General features: G+C 39.9%; 1 protein-coding gene across 1 annotated transcript in view; it reads right to left on the bottom strand.

Moving 5' to 3' along the window:
* Positions 1 to 22,316, bottom strand: part of GALNT9 (polypeptide N-acetylgalactosaminyltransferase 9) — a 142,637-nt gene that overhangs the window by 109,098 nt on the left and 11,223 nt on the right. Inside the window, exon 2 of the mRNA XM_010199562.2 lies at positions 5,227 to 5,407. Within this exon, the coding sequence (XP_010197864.2) occupies positions 5,227 to 5,407 (181 nt within the window). The remainder of the gene's footprint in view (positions 1 to 5,226; positions 5,408 to 22,316) is intronic.

Raw genomic sequence — 22,316 nt, 5'->3', positions numbered from 1 at the left:
GTGAACCATTAATTACACTTCAGAGCCCTAGAGATGCAATTCCTTTGCTATTGTGAAATGTCTATAGCAAGCAGTGAAAATGCTTGCTTCTATAAAAGAACTGAATAAATGAAAGTAATTTCCTCGAGACGCAGACTCCTCTGCTTTTTATGGCTAAAGACTTGAGTTGCCTCAGCATTAATAAGTTTGTTCTTTAGGGCTGAATTCTCTCAATACAAACATCCATGACCATAACACAAAGAAACATTTTCTTTGGCTGATAGAGCCAGCAGACTGAATCCATATATTAGTATTATTGTTATCACTGAACTGCCACAATGCACTCAGCAGCACATTGCACTAAAAAAGATCAGTTAAATTAAAGATCCTGACCAAGAGGTGACAATTTCTTGTAAAAGCCAGTTTAGCTGCTATAGAAACTCTGGGATCACATTAACTTTTCTCTAAATTATGCATAATGTATCACTGCAAGTGGTTTTGAGAAGTGCATGTGTGTATATGTGTGGACATGTCCTGCATGTAAAGAAACCCCAGAAGTTATTTAAGTTGTGAAGTTAAGGGATAGAAAGTTAGAAAATGGCAGATTTACAGGTGTTCAGCCTGTTTAATTCAGCCCCTTGTGATCCAGCCTGGTCTTGACAAAAAACAGGGGAATTGATGTTATCCTGAGAGACGATGCTTATGTTTGAAAGCATCTGGTTAGTTGACACTTCCCAAATTTTGAGGATGCCACACTGTAAAACAAACAGCTTTGGTAAGTTTGGGCGCTTTCTCTCCTGTCTTTGAATGAAATTCCCTAAGGTTTTGACTTTTTCTTCCTTCATTGTATTTACTAAAGTCAACATCTACTGTTATGTGAGGCTGTACCACCCCTGTCTTCATGCATGATCAGGAAGGATTGTGTCCGATCCTTTGTTACTGGAGCACAGATTTATATTTTGTGCTACAGCTGGCAGCAGTGAAGGCTGTTATTCCCCCCCAAAAAGGGCAGATGAATGAATGCTGCTATCCTGAAGCCTACTGTAGCAATAGAGCATGTCCCAGTTAAATCTGTTCTCTTTCTCTACTCTCAGTATCTCTAATAAATTAATCTACTTGAAGACAAATGTCTATACAGTAGTTTAGGTGTCTAACTCTGGGCACTTCTGTTCTGAAGTGTGAGTTCCCTATCAAAATCTCAGCTGTGTCACTCCAGATCAGCTCTTGACTATTCAGTCAAAAATCAGCCCTTCAACATTATGGTAAGAAAGGCATGCATACAGCCTAGCAGATTTCACAGCATTCCCATGGGTAGGATACAGGACTATTTTACATCTACACATATTGGCAGAGGTAACAGATACAAATACATCTGCTTATGCTTTCCTATGCATATACATAAACGTCATTGACCAACACTGACTTTATCTCCACTCAGTACTCTGGTTCATGTGATCACAATACTCAATTAGTACCAACCAGTACTAACACTTCCTTATTTTCATGTAGTTTAACAGACAAGATATCAACTGCTTTCCATTGAGTACATAAAGCAAAATCTCAGGTCAATCCAATACTAGGATGATTAGCAGAACATTTCTAAATACTCATCAACCAACCTTAATAAATCCTCAGTATTCTGCTTGATGTTGAACTCAAAGACATTTCATTCCCACTACTCAGTTCTTGCACCTTCTCAGAGCATTCACCTGCACTGTACTCAGCTGCTTCAAGCCAAAAGTCACCATTAAGACCAATAATATGGAGAGATCATCAGCACAACTTAAAAATCATCCCATTTGATTTAGGTGAAATCCAACAAGAAATGAAAATAGTGTTCAAGGTCACACTGAATAAACTCACAAACCGTTGGGGAGGCTTTGCATTGTCTTCTAAAACAAAATTGCAACTTCTCTATATTACACGTCTTGAAACTAAACAGAGATTGAAATATCAGTTCACAGTATGTTTCTGAACTGTTTCCCCAGGGCTGTCTGCTTTCTACACAGAGACAGGGCAAGCATTCAAGCTGTGGGAGGTGCAATATCAAAGAAGAAAAAGCTGAGACATGTTTATTCCACCACATTATGAGCAAACTATAATTTTGTAATTATTGTGTGAATTGTAATCACAAGCGAGTTATTTACTGTCATTGCTTGGATTTGGGACACAAAACATGCACAAAATCTGTTCTTGTTTCCTGCACTGACTTAGTGATTCCCATCTTAAAGAAAAGGCTTCTGAGTTAAAAGGAATATCTGCACTGTCAGCAGCAGGGAAGAAAGCAGAACACAACATGAGTGCGTGGGAGAAGCATCTTGAGAAGGGGAGAGCCCACCCAGGCTGGTAGACTTTACTGCAGTGAAAGGACATGGAGGTGGCTCCAATTCAGGAGTCTTCATGGTCATGCTGTCTGACTGCACACCTCTTCAGTGTACCTTTTCTAATTTGCTGTGTGGGGATGAAAATGCCTCCTGATAAGCAATTAAACTGCTGAATGTTTACTGAAACTGTGCTAGTAGTCAGAACAAAAGGCTTATTCTAGCAGAATAGGATACTGGACAACAGGAAGCTCAAAGATAAAATGAAATAAAAGACAATATTTCTGATCAAATTTCTTTTGAAAGAAGACTAAGCCTGGAATATTACCAGTTCCACATTTGCATAGTGAAATCTTGTTTGCTTTCATAAATTATGTCTATGCAATGCAGACTTGAGTGTAAATTGTCCTGGTTCATGCCTTTAATACCTACTGCTGTGTGCAAATATTTGGATCTCAACATTTTAAATAGAAGCCAGAATGGGGAGAAAGCATGGTTTAATAGCTCAGGAATGTGAATGCAGGTAAGCGTTTTTATTCATAGACTGGCCATGGACTTTGCACATAGGACCTTGGACATTAATTCTACCTTGCTTCTCAATTTAAAAATGAAAATTCCTCCCTTTTTAGAAATGAAAAGTTCTGGGAATGTCATGAATGTAAACCACAAGCAGACTGAGAAGAGCTCGGCGATGAGAGATCTCATCAAGAGACAGAGAGATGGGACCACTGGGCAAGTCAGTATACAAAACTGGATAAAACAACAGTGGTTTCCCCAAAGCCTATCTTAAAGATCTAGAGGTTTAGTTCTCTCCTATACATAATTACAGTGTCTACAGCAGACAAAAAGTTAAGCTCTGCTTGGCCTTATGGCTATGATACACAACTATAACCTGTTGGGTAAGCAGATGTGATACTACATGATGGATAAGAAGGCATTTATGGGGTAGGGAGTGAAAACTGTCTCTCAGCAACAGATTGAGAGCTCTCAAGAGACATCCTATGTGAGTAGCTGTGCATTTGAAAGGGCCAAAGACAAAAAAAATGCTGCTCATGAGAACTGCAGAAATTTCTATCAGAAATGGCAACCAAACAGCAGCCAAAGTTCCTTTGAGCCAAGTGGATAAAACTCTCCTACCTCCTCCAAACTTTCATTCATTTTTCATAGCAAATTCAATCTGAAGGGTTTTCCTGTGATTCACAAGCATCTAGAGACAAGTGTTTCAATTCCAGCATCTAGACCTAACTAGAACCACCTCAAAAGTGTCAAAATACCACAAGGAGGACAGTTCTCCCAGTAATTCAGACAGTTATTTATGCAGCATGGCAAATGAACACGTCAAAAACCTTATCTGAATGACTCATCAAAGCTTCCAAGTAAAACTGCAAGAGTATAATCTGATGTGAAACATCACTGCACTGCAAATGCTCTCATGCTCCTGACAGCTGCTGAGCTAGATTCAAGATCTGCAACCTTTGCTTTTGTATTTCCTAGTAAAGCATTCTCATTTATTATCCACCTGACCGCAGCAGCTAATAACAGGACAGGTCAAACCTCATTGACTTTCATTTGCAAAACTTCACACTGATTTTAAGGGTCTTTGGACCAGATCCAATGCACAACTCAAATATTTGCATAACTACAGACTACTTTTCCCAAGAATAATTCCATGATGGATTTTTATGATATATCAAGAGAGATGGAGAGATGAGACCACTGAAGTCACTATATTTGCACCAAATGTGATAGCAAAGCAGTAGTTTTTTTTCCTCTTTGCTGCTTCTTTTATCTAGGTTTTCCTTTGTATAGCAAGTGTCTAAGAATACAAATGCTGACTTAATACTTCTGAGATTAAATTAATATGTTACAGAGCTAATGAAATTTGTAGTTAAGACGAAGTTTTATTTTGCTGGGTTTTGTTTTTGGCAGCTTGAACTGACTAAAATCCTAATTCAATTGCAATCTACTCACAAAGCACAACTGATTTGCTTGGCTAAACTTTTCTTGCCAGTTAATAAGATACTTTTTTATTTAACTTTCAGTTCTGCCTAGAAGCCCCAGGGGGTCTTTTAAAACAGAAGATTATTATTAGAAATTAATTAAGTATTCTTTCAATTGTGTCTCCTGAGAGTAAGGAGGCATTGCTGCTGATCTCCTCTGCATTAAGACATTACTGATTGTCATTCATAAGACGACAGTGTGAGTGTCTCATCTGGAAGATACATAACTCCATAAATATGAAAGATTTGAAAGACATTTAATACAAAATATAATATATCAGTACAAATATTAAATGTATAACTGCGATGTCAAACACAGCACAGGCATGGGAAGACTATAACACTAGAGTAAAAATAAACACACATCCCAAAGATAAGAAAAACAAATCATTGCAATTTTAAGACCCTAATGGATTATACCCAATACGTGTTTCGGCATGTTGTAAACCCCAACAAAACAACTGTAGAAATGTCAAAGGCAATTAACCAAAAAGCAGTTCATTTGATGATTGCTTTTTGTAAGTAAAGCATCTACAAAGTGTTTGTTGTCACTGCCTCACCTTCCATTGCACATAACTACAAGAAGCACAGACTAAGGCTCCCACCTCTGATGGTGGGCTCATCTGGCTTTTTCTAGGTGAACCAAACCAAAAAAAAGCACAAACATTCTAATACAGTTTTTGATCTGAAGCCTTGAATGTGCATATTAATGCATTACTCAAAGAATTAGCTATGCATTGACCATGGCACTTTATGCTTGAGATGGCAGTTGGTCTTTTGAATTTTCACTAAACTCAGGGGTATATGTATGACTAACTGCTGTCATACTCTAACCAGGAAATGATATGGAGAGAAGAATGGCTCCATGGACCAACAGAACAACCACCAACAACTTACTCTTAACAATAACATGGAATTCAACTTACTTTTTTGGTCTGTAGTCAGGGATGGACCTGTCCAGTGATATCCTGTCACTGAGCTGGGCGTTGTAACCGTATTCTTCATACTTAGTCTCTGATTCATGGCTATCATCTCTCAGGGTAGCAGCCATTCCTCCCTGGCCCAAGCCTCCTGGACCTTCAACTAATCCCATGGGCTTTGCCAGACCTAAATGAAAAAGATTTTAAAAATCAAGTTACTAATATAAAGGAAATGGATCTAATCTCTTCTGTGACCACAGAGTGTTTTTTTAGATAAACAAAATCTGAACTCCCATGAAACTCATCTCTGAAATCCACATGGCTCTGTGGAAATTATCCCCAGCTTTTCAAACCACAGTCCATATCAACACATCTTGTAGCATCAGTGCATAATTACTAATGAGTAAACTATAAAGATTCAATTAGCAGCTTTCTCAATTTCTCCTTTTTCCTGTACAAATCCCTGGTAACAGGAATCTTGTTTTCAAACATTCCAAGAAACCTAATTATCCTTAAGATAATTAAGATAAATTTTCCTCAGAAGTATAGTCTATTATAGCTTCATTCATTTTAGAGGAGATATTATGAATTTCTACTACATGTAGATCTATCAGTTTATTTCATATTAATACCCATTCTGGAATAAGTGTTGGAGCTGAGGCATCTGCTCTGTGGCACTAAGACCACCTGGAGCTGTTGAATGGTTCAGGTTTGGTTATCATGCTGGGAACACAGCTAAACGACTGCCCACCAACTGCTGCTGGGTAGGAAATACAGGGTAAATCAAATTTCACTGTGTGAGTCAACAGATGGGTGACTGGGACTCAACTGCACACCTTGCTCAGTATGTTTCCTCAAAGATGTGTGAAAACTATTGACACCATCTCTCACCTGGGAATTACTCCAGATTTCCCCTGTCCTTCAGACCTCTGATGAACAAAACACTTATATTATGTAAAATACTATACAGCTTATAGGATCTAAAAGCTTGGGCACACTAGAGATAAAATTACTAACCCCAGTTGGTTAGTGCTTAAGATATTACCTGGTCAACAATGCATTTACAGGTTTCATTCAGTGGTATATTACTGGTGAACTCAAAAATACATGTAAAATGAAACTAAATTGACATAAAAAATGCCCATATGATCATCAAGAACCTCTTCCATGGCAACAGGCATTTAACTTGGTGCTGAATTCTCACAAATAAGTTCCTCAAATATCCTGTGTTTAATGTCAAAACTTTCCAAAGGGCTTCACTATCAACAAGTCATTAGAAGCAAAAGATGTTTTTATAATAGTCTTGGGGTTACCATACAGAAATGTGCAAATATCCTCCAAATCATTTACAACACTGAGTAAAACAGTTAGAATGTGACCTGCTCAACATTTTTTTTTTAATTAGGAATTTTTTCAAGATGAAATTGTTATGGTTTCAACTAAACAATTAAAGTGAAGGACAGAAAGAAATTGGCAACATTTGCTACTAACACACAGGGCAGTTACACAGCTGGGACTGGCTTCTCCAAGTCACAGTAAGGTCTGGGACACTTTAGTCTCTCATGAGGGAATGTCTCTTTCATGTCATTGCTAAACACTGTCCTCACTTTTTGTAGCTTCATCATCATCTTGGCTTCATCACAAGACAGAAAAGAGAGGCAGTGGTTTGTTAGTGGTCTGAAAGAGTGAAGTTAGCATTTTCTACAGCAGTGCTTGTGAGAAAATACTGTGCCAAGGTTAAATGCAACACTACAAATTGTCTGAACATAAAAGGACTGGGTACCTGCAGTGCTTGGGGAATTTTGGTACTGAATTTCAGACATTGCCTACAAAAATACTTACCTCATACTACAGTCAGTGAGTGATCCTAAGTCAGGACAGACCTTGCTTGTGTTTGTGTCTGATATCTTCATGTTCCTCATCATCATGCACTGAAATGCTCAAATGTCTCAGAATGATGAGTCTTAGCAGGGGACAGGAGGGCAGAAGAAGAAAAATAGGAAGCCCTACAGAAAAGCATTTTTGGCATGGCCAGGCTTTTGAAAAATTCAGACAGCTCCAAGCATTCAAGCCTAGTGAGTCGTGGAAAAGAAGGGAAACAAGAGGCTCACGCAGCCATAGTCTCATTATATGTGTGTGTGTGGGAGGTGAACTCCAGGTCTCAGTAGGAAGGCAGATTGAACAGAGGCACAAGAAGAAACCCCACAGGCCATACACCCATGAGGGGAAAGTAGAAACATGAAACTTCAAACCAGCATCTTTTTCTAAGGCATTGTATTACTGGGCCACAGAGAGAAAAGACCAAAGCACAGAGCTACTGGGATTGATACTGATGCTTAATCAATAATGAACTTCTTCAAAGCTGTGAAACAAAATGCTAGGAAAAAATGAAAGGTATGCTCAAGGCAAGGGAATGTGGTATCAGTAGGCAGCTCTCTTCTTCAGTCAGTCTCACTGACAAACTAGGATCTTGGACCGTCTTTGATGACTTATCCCCCAATATCTGGTTACATAAAACCAAGCCCTCCCACTGTTTAATGACTGCTCTTTCTCCTAGGCTGGCTATGTTGTCTTCCTCTCTCAAACACATTTTCCTCCAGTAAGGTATGGAACTAACATAGAAGACAAGTAGGGAAGTGCTCATGTCCTAGCTCAAACTATACAAGTAGAACACAAGAAATCAGTTCAGCCGGACTGAACTGAGCCCCAGAAGGACAGCAGAGTACCTATTCCTGCTCATCACCTTTCTGAAAAGAAACCAAACCCACCACAAAACCAAACCAAACAAAAAACCACAACCACAAAACATGGAGTTACCAGCACAGGCAACTAAATCCTAGAGAATTTGGATCTAATGCAACAACTGCAAAAGTTTCAGAGGCATTTTAGAAATTAAAGAATCCAGAAAACCAAATTCTTCATAAAGCCTGTGTCCTTGAGGGACTGCCATGTGGAAATTCATTTGATGATCACTTGCAATCATCCAGGCTGAGTTCTGATGTTACATCAAAGCAAATTGAAGATGACTTCATTAGAGTTAACTGACCTGCTTTGATAAAAGGGTCTCCAAGACGTGGTGTGCTCATTTGACTTTAAGCAACAATTTCATTCCAACAATTGAAAACTTTACTCTTTATGCTAAATGCTCCTGCAGTTTACAGAACAAAACACTTGCATCTCTGAAGCACAAGTAACAGGAGAATGAAACTTCCAACTCACAAGGAGCATCAAGCACTTTGATATTTTTCTTATGAGAGAATCTGACAGCTTTCCAAACCATGCATAATGACAATTATTTTATATACCTTTTTCCTACATCTGATATTCTAGCTCTTCATACTGTTAATTTGATCTTGTTCTAGGGAAGAGCCATCATATGTTTGACTTACTTTCAGAGCATATTGCTGTGAGGTTTTTTCCCCATTTGTTACCCAGATTGCAGCCTAGTCTCACTGACAGTTATTATAGCAATGCAGTAACTTTGACCAATATAGAGCAGCAATTAAATAAATGATATCACATTGCTTCATTCTTCAAGAAAAGCACTAAAGTGTCTCCAGAAGTTCTTAGGAACAATGTATACAGTACATTTTATATGTGTGTGTATGCTAAATGCAGCAATTACAGGCAATGTTCTTCAATGCGTGGCTGGTTAGCTGGCCAGGATATAACATTTTTCATCTTGAAGGACTACCTGTTGCTTCAGCAAATGTCTCCTCAACAGAGGGCTTTGCCTCACGACTACCTAAATCAAGATCATACCTTGCCAACCCCCAAAATCTACAGCTATTATGTATTGGTCAGCCTCTTGTGAAAAGAGAGAAAAGAAGTGCCAGTTGAACAGCATTTTCTCAAAAAAAAAAGGTTGGTCTTAAGAGATGGGATGGGGAAGCAGGCGATGCAAGACATTGTCCCTCAGGTTTGGCTGAAGCAGAGGCTGCTGGTAAAGACTCACCTTCAGGTGCATCCTCCAGGCCCTCATCTGAGGGTAGTCTGGGACCATTGAGCAGAATTATCTCATCAGTAGCCTTCATGCACACCAAACACAGGAACAACACCTGAGAGGACACTGAGGAGCAGAATCCTCTACAGCAGTGCTCCCACAGGATGCACAGGTGGGTTGCCAAAGACAAGGACTCAGCAAAAGAAGTTATTTGTGACCTAGAGGTTGGATGTTTTCTGCTCAGCAAAAATCCTGCCAGCCTTCAGGGACAGCTCACAGGAAAATTCATTCCCATGGGTCTCGCCTACTGGAACAACAGGGAAAGGAATATGTTTCTGGAAATACTGCTGCTCAGCAGAGACAATTGGTATTGATTTTATATACTGGGTGTTTAGGTCCTTCACTGACGAGGAGCAGTATAAAACCTAAAAAAGACAGATGGAAAACTGCTTCTGGTTTGTCTTCCAGCATCTACATGGGTTTTAACCAAAGCAGATCTGATAAGAGCACTTCTCTACTTCTTTTAAGGCTTGTTGCAGATTTCCAGATCCGCCTCTGATCTTTCATTTACTTACTTATGGCTCTAACTAGCACCCATTTCACCCATTTTTCCATGGCTTGTGAAGCCATTGTGGGCAGCATTGTTGATAGTGTAACCCTGTGGCCACACTTCCAGCTCTGAAATGGGACTGGCAGAGAGCGAAGCAAAGGAACAAAAGTGGTAATGCCCAGTGAGCTGCTATATTTAAATATGCCCTTCCTTAAAATTTTTAGACTAAAGAGATCTACAGCCCATACACCGGGATCAGTCATACCCAGTTCAATGCTGCAGATGACAATGAGGTCACAAATAATTAGTCTCTGTCATTCATTTCAAATTTATTGCTCTCACTGCAGAGATTTCTGTGTAAGACAGAAATTGCTGGGAGAATGGAGAGCAGAATGAACCGTAGTTTCTTCACCAGATTAATTAATCTGCAGGATGCATAATTTTCTAGGAAAAGAGACCTTCTATTTTTCACCATAGACCTTGTCACAATGGGAGAATTACTGCAGAGATTTATGTGAGAAACTATAGCAAAAGCAAGATCAAGCTACATCTGTGATTATTTTACTGGTTTGGGGTTTTTTATCTGCATCCTAGTTACAGGCAGCTGTAAATCAGGTTCAGCCAAGGTTCTCAGATATAATTAACCTTTTGACAATTCAAAATAGGAAGAAATAATTGAAAATAATTATACATCCATATTTTCACAATAGCACAGGTCTGTTTTTAGCCTTTTTCTGGCCTTGCTAGTTCTGGCAAGGCCACCTCCCCTTCAGAAGCTGCAGCTCTGCTCTCACATCTCATCCCAGTTTGTCCAGCTGGTATCAGGGATGCCAGGCACAAGCACAAGGCCAGATCCATCACCAAAGTCACCAGATACTATAAGCACTGACAGAACTGTTGCAAAATCTCAGAAAAGCCCTTGCTGACCTCCCTCAGTATTAGGCAGAGAAGGGCTCCAAAGCCAAACTTCTGCACTTTTTCTACACTTAGACCATTTGCATTCTTGAATAACTACATGAAAGTATTTTGGTTCCTGGCACCTTAAAAAGAGACAATAAAACATTCCTTTCTAAACAAATCAAGCATAGTCACCCAGCAGTTTTACCTGCAACTCCTGAAATACTTCTCTCTCTTTTAAACAGGAAACATAAAACTCATCAGTGAAACAGTTGCTTTCCTCCTTTTCCAATTCAGATTTCTCAGTTGAAAACATCCCTGCATATACCTTGTAAGGCAATAAAAATCTTCTGAATCTAGTTTAACCACGGGAGAAAAAAAAGTAATAAAGAATTTGGGGGCAATAGCAACTCTACATAGATTGACAAAGGTGACTTCTAGCACTTCCAGTTACATCTTTGTAAGAATAGATGTTCATAGACTCTAGAATAGGTTCAGTGACAAGACTCAACTTACAACATCTTTTTAAGCTAGGTCTATACAAAATCACCAGGTATTAAATTAATTGCATCTAATGAATCAGCTCTAATGCTTCCATCTCTAATTATTGTATTGTGCTCATTTTGCAATCCTGTTCTGTCACAATGAGAAACTTCAGGTGAAGGCTAAAGTCTCATTGCCTGGCTTATCTGTAGGCATGGAGGAAAAAATTGGTCTTCCTCCTTCAGGAGTTAACAGTAGGTGTTAGAGTGAAGCAGATACACAAGAAAAGCAGCTGGTTGGAGGAAGAAAAAGCAATACAAGTGAGCTGTTCAACACTGAGCAAAAGGTCTCAGCTCACCAGTTGTCTTGCTGTTTGTAGCTGAGAGGAACAAGTTTTCCAAAATAACCTGTTTACATTAGAGTAAGGCTCAACCACATAAACAGTGCCCTGCTTCTCATACCCACCTGGCACAGCCCAGGGACACTGATCAGCTGCTCAGTACGCTGCCCAGAGTAGGTGCTGGAGGAGACATACTGGAGGGGCTAAGCAAGCTTCTCTCTATGTGACACACCAGAGAGGAAAGGTGACTTGAGCTTTGTCTCTATTGAGTCCCACCAGGCAGATGGTTTCACAAAGAAGGGACATACAGAGGCTATGAAAAGTCAGCAGGAATTTTACAAAATGATTTGAAATCTCTGTATAAGAAGCACCCAAGTTATTTACTACCTTGCAAAAGAAGCAGATTTGGGGCTTAAGATTCACTATCAGAAAAAGAATTCTTTTTCAGAAATAAACAACCCCCTTCTACTTTGGATACTTTACCCACTGAGGTGCTCCAGGATAATGTTTTTGCACTAGTTTATATAGGTTCACATGTCCTTTCATCTTGCTACCAAAGACAAAGAAACCTTCACTGTACAGAAAGTTACAGTACTTGGAGCTCTTTTGCAACTATCACTGAAATCTATATTCAATCTATATCTGTATCTATATCTATATCACATGTGGAATGAGATTTCTCTCATCTCCATCCTATGACACTACATGGACTCTGCCAAAACGCTCAGCAAGTTTCACAGCTTGTGCCTTCTTTTTCCTCCATCTCCCATACTTGATCCTCCATTTTTACCAAAGGATCCCATGTAAAAAAATTGCCCAAACCAGATATCTGCCTCTTTCCTTAACTCCCATAAATACTGCACAAACTATGGTTAATAAAGAAGTGAACATCGCTAAAGAACAGCTCTCGGTGATTATTGCCTTAGAGATGGCAAAAGAAATGTTTTGTTCCATAGGCATAAATTTACTGAATGCATTAGCACCTCAGTGCACCAAAATTCAACCTGGAAAAGTAAAACCATTTTGAAGTTGCAAGCAAAATGATGAACAGTATGCAGAGGGGGGGAAAAAAAAAAGTCTTATTTGAAACTTTTTCAATATTTGACACTATTTCAGTCAACTTTGCAAACAGTAGCATCAGTAGTGTCAGTAGTGTCTAGCTTATGATTCAATCTAAATGTTAAACAGAGCCTGGCCCTTAATTCTGCATATTCCAACTTTCCATATCCCAAATGTTTCTCCTACCACGACCCTGCAGTAAGCCTACATAATATAAAAGATTTGCTGCCCAGAGAGTTAATTTGAATTTGTCCATATCAAAGGTGCCTACTTTCTGAGATACAAGGAATGCTATATGTGGATGACAGTTTTACTTACAGAAACATTCACCAAATCACCCTCCACAGGGACACAGGCTCCAACTCTCTGGAACAAACAAAACTCTGTCCAATTTAAAGGAGTTCAGTGCTTCCATTTATCTGAAATCCCAAATACAACCCTATTTTTATAGTTGTAATCAAGTTTGCTGTACATTTGCTCGAAAGATTTATGTCCCCTCATATCCAGTATCAACCCCAAGTATCTCTGAAGATATACAAGGGAGAAAACAAACAGTATCCTGACAGTTTGAAAAAGAAAGAAGAAAAATAACTCAAAGCTGAAGCACTTGATGTCCATCTTCTCAGCTCTAGAAGCTGAAAGGTACAGTGTGTTTTTCTACCCTGACCTCATCTCTAGACCTTTCTGTCGGTTCAAGTGGAAGCCCATGGCAGTGTTTCTCAACCTCCATCCACTGATGACTGACAATCCTGTAAGTTATCATTCTGTAAGAAGGCTGCTGAATGATGGTGAAGGGAAGAAGTGCTCTTGCAGCTCTGCCTGTGGGAGGGCCATTCCTCTTCTGCCCACAGAAGCTGGTCAGGCAGAGACAGTGCAGAATCAAGACCCTTGGAAATGATGCAGATTAGGACAAATTAACTGGAAAGAAGACTAATATCCAGTCCCTTAACTGCTTTGCCCTGTCTTTCGTCTACTTTAAAATAAGGACATTGCCTGGTTGCAGAGAACACTCTGAGGCACAGTCTATGAATATCTGTCCAGTACTCAAGGTACATTAGATGGAAAACACCATAAAATGCTCAGGACTATTATCAGCATCTGAACTGGAAGTTGACACTTATTCCATCCTACACACTCTGTATCATATTGATATATTAATCCTTAAACCCTTTATAGTAAGCCCTACCAGGACAGGATCCGGCCAGAAAAGCATGTGGTCTAGATGCAGGACACCATTGCAGCAGATTCTACACAAGCCCAGAAAGACAGTTCCTACTCCAAAGAGCTTGCTATCAATGCTGAAGACAAGAAACAGAGGTAGAAAGATATCAAGGAAAAAGACAACATAGATCAGTAAGAGAGGCAGTGATTGCAGTGCAGCAGTGGCCTGTGGGTTTCATCCTTGTCACAACTGCAAGAAAACTAGTTGTTTCATAGCCCACTGGAGAATCTTCTTTTCTACCCCATCAAACAGACTCTATCCTAGTGTGCCCTCCATACACATGGCTTCTTGGGGATGAAACGAGGCAATTCTTATGGGAAAGTAATCTAGGGAGAGGATTTACAGACTTCCCCAAAATAACATGATCAAGATGTTTCTGAAATGATTTCTTTTGTAGAAAATCTTGTGATAAAAACTCCCTACTCATTCAGGTTACTTTGAAACAAAGAAAGATGCCAGTTCTGATATATGTAAGATGGGTTTCTTAACAAGAAGGCTCAGCACAACTCCTATGTCTACAGAAGAAAGCAGTCCATGGAGATGTCTGGTAAAGCTATTCCATGTCAAATATCAGACTGTGAGTGCACAACTTAAGCCTTTGAGAAGAGGAGAGGAATATCTGAGGAATTTAAAAAGGAAAATATGTAATGGAGGAGACAAGCATAGTAGGAAAAATTGTGTTAGTTGTCTTGGTACAATGTGGGGAATGATCAAGTCCATCAATGTACACAATAGTCCTGATATGTCCTTGCACAGGAATCTTCTCTCTCTGATCTGCTATTCAAAGGTGTGGCACACGTCACTGCTGGATTCATCAGCCCTCTTTCAGATCGAATTTTTTTGTTCAGTGGCTTAGCAGAAACAGTAGCATTGCGTAGGATACTCCCTCTCTAGACACAAAATTCATTAGTGCTTTTTAATTGGAAGAAATACTGTGTTTTTATGTACAGATATCTAATATCAAAAGTAATTGCTTTTATAGAATACTCATTTGGAGCTGGTTTCCCCTTGAGATGAGAAAATGTATTCTAATTACAACAGATAATTCAGGAAGAGATAAACAGATTGATGTCTGGAAGGACCAAGAAATAGGAGCCACACAGACCACTGGAGATGAAAAGCTTGTTTATGAGGCAGGACATTGATCCCAAGCCTATAGATAATAAGAGAGATGTCAGAGTTTTGTCAGATATAAACAAAAATCTCTAGAGAGCAGGAATCCTTAAGTAAGAGAGATCTATGTGATGAACTTTTTAAACTTAAATATTGAGGAACCAAAAAAAAAAAAGAGCCTACCCCATATGCATAATTTTAAATGCCAAGATTCTTCTAGAAGTTTTAAAATCCCAGATGACTTGTGGTTTGTGCTGGTGAAATATACAAAATGGATTTTTCTTTGGAGCGAAGCCAGAAAACTGCTCTGGTGATGGCATAAATCTGGATTTGGGAGCGAGGAAGCTGAAATGTTGGTATAGCTGCCTGGCAGCCCACTGATATTAAAAGGAGATAAAATCTGAGTGTCATCAGTTTGGTATCTGGCCTCTGGCAATAGCCAATACCTGAGGCTTTGGAGAAAATGAAACACAAATCATAAAGCACTTGGCCAATTAAACTCTGCACAGTCCCTGGAAGCAGAGTCCCCTTCTGAACCCCACAGGCAGGTAACTAAAGCCCTGAAGCACAATATTAGATTACCCTCATTATCTTAACTCAGACAGGTAGAAATAGGGCTTAAAACTACCCAGTGTCCTTTAAAAACCAGCCACTAATATTGGTTTCAATGGCCTCCTGCAGCAATGAATTCTCTGGTACCATCACGGTCAGAGTGTCACTGACTCACATGAAATGGATCATCTGTATCAAAACATTAGATTTTCTTTAATTTTTCCAGGGAAATGGAGGTGAGAACTCCTGGGGAAAGTGATCATTAAAACAATAACAGAGCCATTTTAGAGAAAGAGAACGAGACTTCTCCTTGAAAAGCTTCAAGGTGCAAGAGCTAAAACCATGGGGCTGTTTAATTAGGCTCAGGAACAAGCTGCTCCAAGAGAAGTTAAAGGGCTTTCATTTCACAAACGAGGAAAAAAAATGTTTTGAAAACCAAGGAATTTGCTTGTGTGAAGCAGAGACAGGGAAAGGAAGTGGCAGACTGTCGCAGGGAGTTCTGACCCAAAGTCTGACAGGATGATGCCCACAAGCTGAAAAGATGCTGCTGGATGCAATGGCATTTTCTTGCACCTACAGAGCTGACTGCACATCTCTAATCATTAAAAGTACCCCTTTGATTTCTGATGCAATTCTGGGTGAGAAGTCACTGACTGGCCTATTCTCAGACCAGCTCAAATACAGCAGTAAATCCCACAGGTTTAGGCTCCATAAGGAAGAAATTATCTTTAAACACAAAACATCGAAAAACAGCTTACCTAGCTAACTTTAGGTCCTATGCAGGCTTGTACTACTCTAGACTCTGTTGTGCTAATATTAAAGTCTAAACTAACCAAAGGCTGTACTACACCCAACATTGCCAAGCCTGATCAATTACTTCTTTCAGATCAGGTTTCAGACACGCACCCTTGGGACTTTGTCTCAGATGGGACTATGTTCAAGACTAAGCAAGACTCTTCTGCCTCTGCTCAAGAGTGAGCTCTTGACAAGGGCCAGCCAAGCCCATCACCTGCAGCATCATTTTGCAATCATGCTCCACATCATTTGCAGACATTCATATTCCTCCCTGTTCATTTACCTAAACAGCCTGCTATTAAATCAAAGTAACATAATCATACAGACAGCTTTCCCAATAACAAAGCTGCACACAACACTTGCCATTTGTATGATTGAAAAGTTCGTGGTTGTTCAACCCATTTTACACACAAACTCAGACGTAGCAGCTGCTACTCAAAATCACATCATGCTTGAAAGCAGGATCTCAATTTTCCACTACTGTGAAATTAGTCACCCAGTCCACCTCAGGCAATGCAACTACAATAACGAGACAACGTTAACACCTACAGACCTGCAGCAGGTTCTCCCTTTAGTGCTTCAAGAGTTACTGTCCAGTGTCCTTGCCCTGAGAAAACCAAACCATCTGAAACAGACCCCAGTTCTGTCAGAGCTCTGATGGCTCACTCTGTGCTGCCTCTCGGCATTTCTCCTTGGGGATAGATCAGCTGCCATTGAGGACATGGGATTTTGAATACTTCCATCAGATCTCTTCAAGGGTCCACACTTGAAAATCTGTTAATTTGGATATTGGTTTTGGCAGGAGCCAGAGAGAGCCTCGATTCCTCCATTTTCCTTTCAGTGTGATATTGCCTTATAGGCTCTTTAAAGGTGACACACTTTTCTTTTGCATCATTACACAGCAATATTGATAGCTAGCTCCACAGCATACTCATTTTCCTGACAGACTGCCTATTTTACATCTGTAGATATGGGTATTTTTCTTGAACTGTGTTTGTGTGTGTCTTTTTGAGGCACATCTTTGACATGTCTCAGGGAGTTTGGCTTGGAAATTTGGTTTGAGATAGAACTTACATCTCTGCTTTTCCTCCTCTTTCCTCCCTTCACCTTATTTTCATATCTCATGTTAACATACACCACAGCTGTGCCTTGCTTGTCAATGACAGGCTGCAGTGCCTCCTTCCATCAGCCTCTTAAGAGGCATATGATTCACTTTTCTATCAGCAGGACAAGTCAGCTTAAAATCAAACACAGGAACACAATTGAAACTGCAGAAATACAGCTCACAATCCAGCATCTAAACCAAATGCCTACAGATCAATTTATGTCACTTTTGAAGCTATGGGTGGATGAAGAAGGTTGCTGTGCAGAATCTTCCTAATTGGTCAGATAAATTTGCAACCACATTTATAGCAGATCTATTAGAGGACAGGCCAAAACTAAAGGTCTAATTCTCCCCTGCTCACAAAGGAGGAGGAGTAAGAGCCCACAGTCCTGAGAATCAGACGTGGTTTTAAAGTGCCTTGGCTCTAGAGGGGAAAGTTTTCACTCTTGAAATTCATGAAAGAAAGCCTATTTAGAAATGAAAGCCACAACATAGCATGGATAGCTTATCACATACAATTAATCAGGGATTTATCAAGCAAAAAGACCAAGAATTGGGTACCATGTTCTCTGGAGGAAGTAAATCAAAGAATGAGCTAGCTTTGCAACAGAAAGGAGAACTGAGGATAAATAGCAATTGTTAATAAATTTGAGAAAATAAAGATGTAACGTTAGGGAAAAAATATTGGCACAATGTTTTATTTAAAAGCGGTAATAAAAACATTGCTTACTTTGATTTCTGTCCTTTCTGGTTTATTGTTGATATAAAGATAAATTGACTCAGACTTCCAAGAGCGAGAAAGCTACGATGCACTGTTATAGGCACTTTAAAAACCAGCCCTGCTATACTACCTGATTCATTATTAACAAGATTGGCTTCATTGCACGTTGGTTTTTTTATGAATTGGCTGTGACCTACAGCTAGTTTAGGCCCTGACAACCTCACTGTGGGAAGGAGTGAGCTTTGTTTGACAAAGGCAAGATGTATTTGGTAACAACATGCTACTTTGATCCACCTACAGAGCATGCTTAAAGCTCTCATACACATATAGAACCTGAATCATCTATATAGACAATGGCTGAGTTTTTGAAATAGCTCAGACTTCTCCAATTTAGCTTTCTAATGCCACTGACTGCAACAGCGCTTAACTGGTTTCCACCAAGGCAATGTAAAAAGAAATCCATGTTTTCAGAGGCTCAATTGTTCTTCATGCTTTGCTTCATTTCATGCAGAAATTCCATAAAAGAATGAATGTTCCTGTCCCCGGTGTGTCTCAGGTTTGTGCTTATGACTGCATTATAAGATGCTAAATTACACAGTAAACAGAGAAATGAAGACAGTGATAGAAGATGCCTTTATACAGGAGAAGATCCTTCAGTGAGGAGATGGATATGAATCAGAGGGTGAACTTCTGGAAAGTGAGGTCTGAGCTTATAGCTTCGACTCCTCACTCCTCAAGGACACAAAGCAGATGTGCTATCCAGTCGTGCTCCAACTCCAGGTCAGACTCACATTTCTCACAAGCAGAAAGAGGTTTCCAGCAGGAAGTGGTCCCTGGGAAGCCAACACCAAGCCCCCTGGGCCATGAAAGGTATCTGCTTGACAGAGCAGCAGGGCATGCCTCACACAGCCTGGCAAAGAGCAGCATTCCAGCATTGCTCTGCTCCTTGCATCATTTAATTATCCAGTCAGTACTGAAAGGCAATGAGACAAGCTAGTGAGACCCAAGTCTGACATTTTAGGATGCTTAAAATACAGGAGGCTCTCCTGCTGTACTGGTGTAGTGTCAGGGAAATTTCATGCTGCTATAGTTATTAACTGAAGTAAGCAGGAAAGCAGAGGAAAAATGCTTGTATTAACTTATTACCAGTTAATAGATCAAGCAGAGGAATTCAGTGTGAAGATCTGAATCTGGTTCCTTTAGATTCAGAAAATCAAGAATTTGATTTTCATGTTTGTGTTTAAATGAGTAAAAACCCTGTTTGTCACCAATACAATTTTTAGCCTTCTTTGCTAAAAAAAAAGCCTGTGGAATCGTAGTGTCTGCATTTGTCCATCAGTTTGTTTCCCTCTCTCATACCTTCCCTTCACCTCTGTTTGTTAGCTTGAGGACTGTGTCTAATTTAAGCCAAAGCTTGGCAGATAGTCAGAGGTTCTTCAAAAATTACATTTCTGCAAGTGTCACATAAGTCAACATCTGGGAAGAAAGTGGCATTAAAATATTCCTACTGAGAGAAGAGGTCCAGAGAAAGATCAAAAACAAGAGACTTGGTGGAGCTATTAGAGACCATGCAAGAATTCACCTTTAGGATACCAAACCAGAAGACAGTCAACTTTCTTGCTTTTGCTGCTCAAGGAACCACACACTTGTTTTCAGGATTAATAGTTCTAATTACTGCGTGTCTAGGTCTGTTGGATGTCTGGCTGTTATTTACATCATTGATTAACAACATCACAAAGGTAAGATGCTGCTCAGACTGGTCTGGACTCAGATCTCCTTGGCTAAACAGAGGACACAGATAAAGGGAGGGGATGAAAAGAGCAAAAAGATGAACAGCCACCACAGCTAAGGGGTAAAGGCATGACACACCTGAAAATGAAGTCCAGGTCTCCTAGGTCCAAGTCTTGTACTTCAGCAGCTGTAAATATTTTCTATTAAGCTGAAACTGCTCCTTTAGCCCCCAGTTCCTATTTCTATGTGCTTACACACGCATCTCATCAGGTGTTAGCAGCAATGATGAGAACCAGGTTAAGTGATATACCAGCATGCCTTTTAGTCACAGATTAAGGGATTCCTAATGAAACAATGAGGTATGTCTGTGAACCCATTTAAAGCTACTTTAAAATGACATGGTAAAGATACCATGTTAAAGACAGTCCAAATGTAAATACCTGACTCACTCAATTAGCACTTTTTCCCCTTAGGAAGGGAGAGAAACACACATAACACCAGGCCACATCGCTACCTTCAGATCTGCCTGTTTCCCTGACATTCATTAAGAAAGTAATCCTTCTGACTGTTTATAGTAAGGGTACTTTTCCTTCCCTACCTTTGAAAGGAACATAAAACAAGGTGTGATCTCAAATCCACTCAGCCTCATCAGCAAAGTATCAAACCAAACCTTTGTGTGATTTGTTTCATTGTTTTGGGTTTTTTTGAAACTGAGAATTTCTCAGTTCAGTGTTTGTCAAAATATTTTTGAAAATAATCAACCCCTAGTTTCACACTCATATGCTGAGACACACACATCTAGCACAGAGAAGCCATAGGCATGCACTATCATCCATCAAACAGATTAGAGGCGTCTTCTTCCAGTTCAGAGACAAAACCAAGAGATTAGACGCTGGCTTCTTCTTCTAAAATAGATTTCTATCCAGAAATATCTAGTTTTGTTTTCTGATAGTATGGTGTACAGAGGATATCTCAGCCTACCATCACAAAGAGCATTACCTATGCATGCCTAATTGGTGCTGATCCTGCAGTAGCTGTCCTGTGGGCCTGATTTTGATCCTGCTACTCCAGTGGCACAAGTAGGCTGTGCCAGAGACAGCATTCATCACTTGAAATTGTGGCCCAGAATAGTTATCAACAATCTAAGTTTATGACATATTTCACTGGTCTCATTCTTCCACAGCCTCCATTGTGTCTGTAAGACAGCAGTGTTTATGCTCCAGCTTCTTGTCAGTATGATTAAAGGCTGAGAGATACCTAAACAACTAGTCCTATGACATATGCAAAAATGCCCTCTGCAATGATCAATGCCTTCTCTGAGGGCTGCATCACTCAGCTCCTGGCCGTTGACTTGCTGGGTTGCACCATCCCAACTTCAAAGTTTGGCCATGTCTTTGTTCTCTCATGAATATTTCTCCCCCAATTCCACATGTCTTCTGTTCGCTCTTCTCACTGTGCATTGAAGACTTAAAAGTCTTACTCTGTGAACTTTTTAACGTGTGACAGAAAGAGGGAAACAAAGAATCCAGTTTTTAGGCAGATCAGGTTCAGAATGAATCACAGAATCAGGGAATTCTTAATTCCCTGACCCCAGCTAAGAGGGCTCACTGCAGCTTGGCTTAGAGTTTTGCAGGCCTGCAATGGGAACATGGCTGTGAATGTGGGAACCATACCAAGCTGACTCTTTCAGAAAACAAAAGGTTTTACACATAACCCCACTGGATACTTGCATTGTAAAAGCCACTTCCCTTCCAGAATTAATCCTCTGTTGAATGAAAATACATTGAGCCAGATGGACCTATTTCAGGAGGAGGACAAGGCTGGCACAGGTCTAAAATAATACATTATTGGTTTTGTGTATTCAAAGCTGGAGTAGCTGAGAGCAAAGCGTTCAGTGCAGGTGCTGACATATTCACGTCTATGCCTAGTGGAGTATCCCAGGAAGGATATATCAAGTGACTTTGTCAAATATTAAATTGAAGAAAGATGGGATATTTCTCATTAATACCTACACATCTTTTCACTGTTCCCTATAATACATACCAGGAGAGAATAAATAAAAAGACATTCTTCAAGCATTGAGAGCACTGCAAAAGTGCGTCTAGCAGATGCAAAAGATCATTAAAAAGTGGGAAAAAGATGAGTCACCAGGAAGATATACACAAGCAGGCTCCCCACCCCTGGGATGGTGCTGGAAGTCAGAAGTCTAAATTCACAGACCTGGATTCAGGGGACATTCCATGTGACACAGAAATTATGTAACAGGACTACCCAAAAAAAACCCCAAAAGTGGTTTCCAAATGCAAGGTTAACACAGGCTAACACTTAAACCACTCAACCACTCATTTTTCCAAACCAAACCTACTCATTGCTTGTGTAATCTGTAAGCATTGACTATTTCAGCAGTCAGGCAGCTTAGTATTAGGTTGTTTAATAACTTGAACATGATCAGCTCACTCGTACCTCATACTCCACTCCCATCTGTTACACGGAGCCATCTGCAATCTATCATCATGTTTTAGGATTAACAGCTCTGTGCAGCAAAATCTGTTTTTCCTATTAGAGGTGTGAATGGTACCTAATCC

This window comes from Colius striatus, chromosome 17 (genome assembly GCF_028858725.1).
Source record: "Colius striatus isolate bColStr4 chromosome 17, bColStr4.1.hap1, whole genome shotgun sequence".
NCBI classification, from domain to species: domain Eukaryota; kingdom Metazoa; phylum Chordata; class Aves; order Coliiformes; family Coliidae; genus Colius; species Colius striatus.
Note: the sequence above shows the minus strand (reverse complement) of the source record. Positions and strands in the feature narration are given on the sequence as shown.